Raw genomic sequence first — 9,204 nt, forward strand, 5'->3', positions numbered from 1 at the left:
ACACACACACACACACTCACACTCACACTCACACTCACACTCACACTCACACACATACGTGCATGCACGGGAGTTAAGTGACTATAAAAGTCCAGCTTCCAGTGGAAAGATGCTATAGCGCTTTCCTTTTTATAATAACGCTTTCTTTCCTAAATGTGGGATGCCCTTTCCAGGTAATATCAGAAACGGTTAAGTTGTTTTAACTGAGAAATTATATAACATGGATTTTAACTTTGAACCGGAAACAACTTCATAGAATGCAAACCTTGAACTTGCTCTAACTGTTGAATACACAAGGAAATTTGCCTCGTGAAGCCACGTATTAACTTTCGAAGGGAGTTAAGATTTGAATTTAAGAAAGATCACTCCAAAATCAATATCCGAATTTAAGTCCATGGGCCTAAATACGGAATTATTTCTGTTTTTAGACCCATGAGCGTAATTACGCGTGGGCTGAAATACGGGATTTCCCGCTAGTTAATGCTGAGTGCCCGAGCGTCCATATTATAAATGCAGTAGACGAAGCAGCCTGTCACCACTCAATGTGCAGAGTTAAACAGAGGACGATATCTATGTATGTTTAGTGAGTGACATGTGCACTGTTTGTTATTATGTGCGAACAAAACGCAGTGTCCCACTTGAATAAATGAGCTCGTGTTTCCTTCTCAAAGTGATCTTACGAAACGTTTCAAATTCATAGACAAACTGTGTTGTTATATATTATACGGTTTTTTTTTATTATCTGTGGTTTAAAAAGAAATGTGGGTATGTTAAAGTTGTTTAACATCCTTATGTTCATGACATAAATTACACGACCAAGCAACCGTAAATTCGATAAAAGCATGACAATCTCCAATAGCAACATTCTTTAATCTGCCTATATTGTCGTAATAACCTTAATGACTCCCATGCGGTAATGTAGTAATATTGAAATGCAACTTGTACTTTATATCTTTAATAGAGGCATGGACTGCCTCCATGGTCTGACATGCGCACCATTGCTTTGGATGTGTGGACAAGGGCCTAACGTTCTCCCATAGTTCCAAGTTTGGTGTAATAAGGTTAACATGGTGGTAGAGCTTCTGCCCGGGGAGCGGAAGGCCCGGGGTTCGATCCCCCGCGTCATACCAAAAGAGGTTAAAAGATCGTACTTGTTGTTACCCTGTCAGGCGCTCGGCATTAAGGGGCTAAACTAAGGACAGGTCGGCTCGGAGTCAGTATACTGTGTCTGAGTGGGATATTCATTTAAACTGCGGCATGGCATCTCAGTGAGCTAGCACTATAAATCGGCATCAGTCCTGACTAGTACAAGCAGCCACACACACACACACACACACACACTCGTGCATGCACGTCGCTATATGCAAGTGCAATAATCTTGGACGCGACGTAAACCCCACCTCACCTAATAGAGGCATGAAAATGTCCAGGGAACATGGGATGTATCTTGACCTGCTCAGAGGTCATTGTTCGGCACCAAGCAGTTGTCTAAAACATTCCCAAATTGGAATGAAGCAATTTCCAAGTTATGTTATTATAGTATTTAGTCCTGTAAGGCTGTGCAGAGGTGACTTGCATCTCACTATTAAACACAGCCAATAAACAGAAGAGGCGTTGATGTTTAGTTTTACATTTTTCCATTGAATGAAGTATACGTAATAAAATACAATCCAATTTTGAACAAATCACGTGGGGTTTTTTTCATTTTGTCTGAACAGGGAATTTAGTTTGGATGCTAAGATACTCTCTGCAGTGTATAAGGTCGGTTGCACTATAGTCAGGTCCCCCTATAATTTCGGGTTGGAACGGTCCCTATGCTGGTCGAGGCGGCGACCAAATGCACCGGGGATCAGGCTCGGTAACTTGGTTGATTGCGTGTCATCCATCGTAGCCCGGTAGGAGACGATGCTCATGATATCAGTCACTGGATTGTCTGGTCCAGAATGGATTATTAGCAGACCGCCGTCATATACCTGTAATACTGCTGAGCGCGGCGGCGTTATGCAACAAAAACAAACTTATCTGAATAAAGCCGATTCTTTCGACGACATGGTCCCCATTGATATTTCATAGGTATTTTCATTACAAATAGAGCAGGGTAATATACTAAGCGTGCTATTTGCAATATTAACTTGATCTGGGCAATTTGACAAAACAGATTGACATACCTGCGCGTCAACTCTGAAACCTCGTCCACAGCGCCAACCATCGCGTTTGTAAATTGTCGTCTGCTACATGGATACCGGTTGGAAAACTTTCTGTACACAGATGGCGTTGCAACATGAACTTCCGGTTTACCTGGCTTGTTGATTACAGGTAATCCTGGACGAGAAATAATAACATCACTAACAACTGTGGAGACTTGTAAATGTTGCAACGATGTAGGACAGGAATACGTCACAACATCCACTAAGTGGTAAGCGTTGGAGTTTTAAAATATCTTCATTACACACATTCTCAGTGGGGAGTTAGGTAATCAGGTGACTGACGAGACAAGACTGTGTCAAACGAAAGTCATCAACAACAATTAGATCTCGTAAAAAAAATTGCCACGAAAAGATCGACTGGTGTATTACCACAAAAGACTGTTGTCTCTCCGCTATGGGCTTCACAGCCCTATCAAGAGACATGCAGCATATGTTTAAAACATCTAACTTTGTTAAATTGTTTGGTAATTCATTTTTTTCTTTCCTAGTAATACTCCAATGCCGAACTTTTTATAATGACTTTGTGAGTTCAAAATCTTTAGGATGTCGTAATCAACATGTCTAACAGTACAGATATTTTCTGATTGTTCTCCCTCAAAATAGCATGATAATGGTGAATGTACCTAGTATATTATGAGTCAACAGATTGCTAGCATGAATCGTTGCAGTTGCCATATTCCCCATCAGATTTTCTGTATGTAAACATGCATTTACTTGTACATTTACTACTATATGTTGGGCGATATATTATTCATTTTTTGTTTGTGAATTTGACCGTGTCCGAGGCGACTGTGCTTGTCGTAAGAGGCGACTGTGCCTGTCGTAAGAGGCGACTGTGCTTGCTGTAAGAGGCGACTGTGCTTGTCGTAAGAGGCGACTGTGCTTGTCGTAAGAGGTGACTGTGTTTGCAGTAAGAGGCGACTGTGCTTGTCGTAAGAGGCGACTAACAGGATCGGGTGGTCAGGCTCGCTGACTTGATTGATGCATGTCATCGTATCCCAATTGCGTGGATCGATGCTTATGTTGTCAATCACTGGATTGTCTGGTCCAGACTTGATTATTTACAGACCGGCGTCATATAGCTTTAACATGTTTAATGTTGCTCAGTGTGGCTTTAAACATGAAACAAAGAATGAAAGACATAAATAATTTGTTTGCAAGCTTCTGTAAACCATAATGCATGTCTAATATTTACTGGAAACACTGGAAGCCTGATGAAACCATCAAATGTACTCTGATCAGGATGTTAGTGGAACATATTCTTGAACTGATATATAATTTTCTAAGTGTACTTTACACGCCCTTGCCCTGCAGTATTTCCAATCATGTATTGCACATCACAAGTCTGTTGTGTGCTTAGTGCCCCTGGCTAGTCCCCTCCAAACAGGATATCCTATCTGTGGAGTCTATACTTGACCTTTAACCTCTCGAGTTGATGACATGTTGCATATATATATACAAAAAGAGTTTAATGTTTGATCGTTTATTGTGCTACGTTTGAAGTACAATGCTTGCGGTATCAGTGTTGAGAGCAATAAAAATGGATAAAGTTGAAAAATTGAAGCACAGCAAAATAGTGCTGAGGTCAAGTAAAAATACAATTATGGCAGTCCTAATTGACCTGCAGCGTTTGAGGACTATAATTCCGAACCACTTCCCGTTGCTTCAGTTTTTACTACCAACTGGAACTGATTAAAACTGACAGAAGAAGTATGGTGACATGTTTGTGTTCTTAAAGCAGGACTAGCTACAAATCCTGAAGAATAGTGAAGATAAAAAACAGGGTTTTACCAGACACAGAAATGTAATGAATGGATGCAGAATATAAATATTGTGTTACAATGGTATTCATTCTTACAAACACTTGATAAGATGATAAGGTCCTGTATTATTAAGATTTAGGTTAGATTCCCCACATTTGTGCAGCCCATTTTCCAATGTCCCCAGCCATGATATTCCTGGAATATTGCTAAAAGCAGCGTTAAAACCATACTCACTCGCTGTTTGAACTGACACAGTAATGACTTACATTCCAGTAATCCATCCGAGGCAATAATATCCACCTGCAGTAGCCGATGTGGCAGGCGACAAGGATGAGACAGAATGGCCAAGTTTGAAGATGATGTGCAGGTCACAACTGCAGCAGCTACAACCACTACAACAACAGAAGATGACAGCAATGCTGGTGACAAGGACCAGGTCATGGTGCCGGGGGAAGACACCCCAATCACTGACACAGTGGCCGCCGTCACTGTCGCCATACTAGCAGTCGTGTTACTTCTCACGCTGTTGGTCATTTTCCGTGCCTTACGCAAACGTAGACGTGCACGCCAGGGTCAAAGGATGGACGATATCCCAACAGTATCAGCAGGCATCATGGGAGCAAGTAAGTAACCAGTGGATTAACAGAGCTCACGATGACATGCATACATCACAATCGCACAATTGATTTTGAATTATTTGCATACAAATAAGCATGAGAAAAGAAAGACAATAGCATTATGACATTGTGTAATTACCTTACATAACATTTTCAACTGGCATACCTGTATGTCTCTCCAGATCTTTATAAACTGAGTGAATGCAGGAATTATGTATGCATGAGATGAGTGAGTTGGGTTTAACGCCGCTTTGAACAGTATTCCAGTTATATCACAGCGTGTCAGCTAATGTGGTAGGAAAGCCCGAGGTGATGCAGGTCTCAGACGTTTACCACTTTGGTGAAATCCATGACCATGTCTATGGTGCTGACAGACCTAGAAACATAATCGAGGTGAACCAGGATTCGAACCCACAATCATAGGTTTCTGGCGTGCCCAAGGGACGCAACTCTGCACAGCGATTTGCGGCACCCCAGACGACTGGGCCACCCGTCCCCCCTACGTATACATGAACTCTACTGCAGTGTATACCGGCTAAGGTGCTACATCTCCCTCATTGTAACTCAGATTTGTATCACTGTTGCGAGCTTAGGTGGCCCACTAGGCGTACCACATAAACAGATGAAAATCAAAAGTGACCTGCAACAGTGTTTCAGAAAGGTTCACTCATTGGTTTAAAAATACCAATAGACTGGGATAAAAATATATTCAGACCTCAGAAAAAACAATCAATTGATACCCAAAGTGATAATAACATGTGGCTAAAAATAGGATCTGCTGCTCTGGCATAAAGTATTCCCTGAAGTTTGCATTTTGTAGCCTATAGTTGTACATATAATAATATAGTGAGTGAGTTTGGTTTTACACCGCTTTTAGCAATATTCCAGCAATATCACGGCGGGGGACACCAGAATATAATTATATAAATATGCCTACCAACACTGACTGTAAACAAGGTACTGTCCTAAAAAATATAGGTTTCCTGCTTTCTTGCCTTGATGAAAGACAACAATTACATTGTCCTACTGTATGTACACAGAGGCCTTGAAGTTGAATTTTCTTTATTGGTTTTACCACCAAACCATCTCCATAGTGCTGTGTATAGAGTAGGCATGGGACAATACACCAACTGTGCGATCCGAAACGTATCATGATACCTTGCTCACAATCCGATATGTATCTCGATACTTGCATGTGCTGTTATCAGTGGTGAGTAAGCCATCTTTTTCATAGACAGGATGGCCAAATACCTGGCGCACTGATGATTTACAGTTGGCAGTGTCAAGTTTTGGCACAACGGATGAAACTATGTATGTTTTCACTTCTCATTTCCACTTGTAATTAGTGTTTGGTGTAACATTTATTAAAGAATACATTTAAGGTAAGAATCAATACTTTTTACTTAGTGTGCGATTGTGATCGATACTTGTGTATCGAGAAGTGAAAAAATTCCGATCCACCGATGCATCGGTGTATCATCCCACTACTAGTATATAGCGTGACTGTCTGGTGAGCGGGGGGTCAGTGGTTCGAATCCCAGTCTGTGTCATGCGAAAAGATGTTCAAAGACATACTTGTTGTTACCTTGTGCTTGTTGTTACTGAGCATTAAGTGGATAAAACAAGGACTGGCTGGTTCAGAGTTAGTATATAAATGTGTTTGAGTGGGGTATCCATGTTAAACTTGGGAGTGGTATCTCAGACAGCTAGCTCTTCAAAACTGGTAGAAGTCCAGACAAATACAAGCAATCATACACACACATGCATACACATCGCTATAGGAGTGAGATAATCATGAACGCAATTTTAAACCCCATTTGACCTGACCTTAGATTTTGAAGACAGCACTGACAAGCACCTGTTTTGTCCTCCAAGGTGTGAGTGCCTACAACAACATCCCAGTCGCAGGCCGAGTTACGTGGGAGCCAGTGTCACCGTCCACGTCCTCCGCCCAGCAGACCAGTCTACACCAAGACAACCCTTCACCCACCAGAGCAGGCCGCCACAACAGAAGGTCAAGGCCACCAAGGGGAGCCAACCCTCAGTCAACAAGTTAAAATCATCCTCCAGTTCTAGCACATCTACCTTGCTGTGCTCTAAGAATACTAACATAGAGAACATTTGTGATAGAAATTAGGCTGCCACAAAAGAAGGTCAAGGCCACCAAGGGGAGCCAACCCTCAGTCAACAAATAAAGATCATCTTCCAGTTCTAGCACATGTACCTTACTGTGCTCTAAGTATACTAATATGGAGAACATTTGTGATTGAAATCTCTGAAAGGAATTTGATATTCTGAAGGCCATGGTTGAACAGAGACCAATGGGGAGATAACTCCCGTACAAAGAAGGAAATCATGTCGAAGGTGTAGATATTATTTAATGTTTTTAGTGATGTTTGGGTTATGAGTGACAAGTCTTTCAGTACAAAATGTTTTCACTGTTTGTTTGTAAGTTTAAATGCCCTATTGTTTTGGTTTAAGGTAACAAATGTAAGGGTCACTGGTTTTAGTTATGTGAAATGTTTGTTGTTATTTGATGTTTCATTATTGTTTTAGATGACACAGTGCTGTGATTATAGAATGGCAGATTGTGAAAGAGTTTTAATTATATGTTATATGATTTTAGATAATCAGGAAGTGTTAAGCTGATTTTATACTGCTTCGTCACACCATGCCTTGTGTTGATCTTAAATCAAGCAGTCCTTGTAAGGACCAGTAGTGGGTGTCATGCTATCAACATTATAAAAAAAGATTAAGGTCAGCCATAGTTGTTACTAAAATGACCTCAAAAGTCCTAAATTAATAAGAATACCAGAATGTTAGGGACTGGTCATTGCAGTGATTATTTCTTGTAAAAAATGGGGGGCACAGGTGGCCCAGTCGTCTAAGGCGCCGCGATTTGCTGTGTAGAGTTGCGTCCCTTGGGCACGCCAGAAACCTATGATTGTGGGTTCGCATCCCGGTTCATCCCGATTATGGTTCTAGGTTTGTCAGCACCATACCCGTGCTCGTGGGTTTCACCGAAGAGGTAAATGTCTGAGACCTGCATCACTTCACGTTATCCTCCCACATTAAGCTGACACGTCGCGATATAACTGGAATACTGTTAAAAGCGGCGTTAAACCCAACTCACTCACTCACTTACTCTAATAAATGTCCAGTGTTTGTTTACATGTTGATAAAATAGAACAGAAAGTTTATCACCCAAAAGCAGATAGTGAAATCAAGCAATATCTCCCTGTAGTGAAATTGCATCACAATGCTTTGCAGACCATTGTGATGTCATCTGTACCCGAGAGGTCACAGTTAAATGACATCTCTAATCCCTCTGAAGCTGGTTAGCCAAAGGGTGCGTTGCAAAGCATCAGTCACTTGCAAACGATGTACAGTCATTCACCTTATACTGTGAATGCGCTAACTTTCAGTTGCTTGCAAACGAAAAAATCGCTGTCTGAGGTCGCTTCAGTCTCAAACCAAAATGACTGAATCAAGGAGGAAATGAACAAAGGCAGCTAACACCCCATCATCCTCAGTCTGCTCCACACCTTCAAAGTAGTCATAAATTTCATCAGCTCGCCGTCGAACCTCTTCTATTACATTCTTCATTACGTCAAGGCAACCAAGCAGTAGTTGCGCCCCCATTTTGGAAGAGTGCGCAAGCACTTCGAATTGTTGCAGACCTTGGGATGAGCAATTAATTTGCTTTCTCTAAGCGATTCCTGGCTTGCAACGCGCCCTAGTTTTCACACTCAAGACACTGCTCATTACTGTTTGCAAACTGAAAAAGTTGGAATAATGATTTTGAATGATGTGAAATAGAATCTCACATTCAAGTCTTTTAATATTAAATACTGTTGATATTAGATTAAAACTTGAGTTAATATATATGATATCAAAAGACACAGGGAGAGTCTCTCTGTATAAGTCTTTGTAAGATGCCATGGTGGTTCGAAACTGGATCCTGTCAACCACAGTTAGTCATATTTCTCTGTACATGTCCATGTTGGGAGATCATCATCCTCGATAATCCAGGGTATTATATCTCCATACTCTCCAAGAGATACCGTTCGCAATCAAAGCTTCATCAAAGTAACATCGCTATCTTCATCTCTCTTATCACCAACTTAGAGCTAATCAATGACTTAGGACTTAATTAGTGGTCCAATGTGTGCATCATCGCGTGAGATTACTTATGTTCATAGTGTACTGATACAGACGTTAACTGTACTGAAGAGTTTTTGTGATTGATGTAAGTTCAACCAGGTCATTGTTATGCATATGTTCCATTTTAGTTTTTGAATTTGAAAAGAAAATATGTAATTCATGTACATAATAATTTTGTAATGATCATTATAACATTCAGGAAAGGTTTCAAGGTTAACATATAAATAGATGTGGTATTTTCCTGCAGTTAGAATTCAACAAGTTGGAACCCTGTACTGGCCAGAACTATTATATAAATGTAGCAGCATATGAAATGTCTCAAGCTTAAATCTTTTAAATGGATACAAAATCTAATTTATTGTGATTAATGCTCAGTCAGTCTTGCCTAAAAAGTGGAATGCTTACATTATATATGGTATTTTCTGTCACGGTTTTGATTCTGAAAACAGCAAA

At 40.6% G+C, this 9,204-nt stretch overlaps 1 protein-coding gene across 1 annotated transcript; it reads left to right on the top strand.

Moving 5' to 3' along the window:
• Positions 1-2,293: 2,293 nt before the first annotated feature.
• On the top strand, positions 2,294-7,967 carry LOC139445389 (uncharacterized). Its single transcript, XM_071226529.1, has 3 exons — positions 2,294-2,416; positions 4,244-4,593; positions 6,463-7,967. The coding sequence occupies exons 2-3, from the start codon at positions 4,311-4,313 to the stop codon at positions 6,642-6,644; spliced, it is 465 nt and encodes a 154-aa protein (XP_071082630.1). The 5' UTR covers positions 2,294-2,416; positions 4,244-4,310; the 3' UTR covers positions 6,645-7,967.
• Positions 7,968-9,204: the final 1,237 nt, after the last annotated feature.

This window comes from Haliotis cracherodii, unplaced genomic scaffold, assembly GCF_022045235.1.
Source record: "Haliotis cracherodii isolate W230 unplaced genomic scaffold, xgHalCrac1.p SCAF_10, whole genome shotgun sequence".
Classification (NCBI taxonomy): Eukaryota; Metazoa; Mollusca; class Gastropoda; order Lepetellida; family Haliotidae; genus Haliotis; species Haliotis cracherodii.

Bases quoted from the DNA above. Each gene is read 5' to 3' on its own strand.
- LOC139445389 (XM_071226529.1), top strand. From the start codon at position 4,311: ATGGCCAAGTTTGAAGATGATGTGCAGGTCACAACTGCAGCAGCTACA. The intron at 4,594-6,462 runs GTAAGTAACCAG...TTGTCCTCCAAG, and splicing joins AGCAGGCATCATGGGAGCAA to GTGTGAGTGCCTACAACAAC.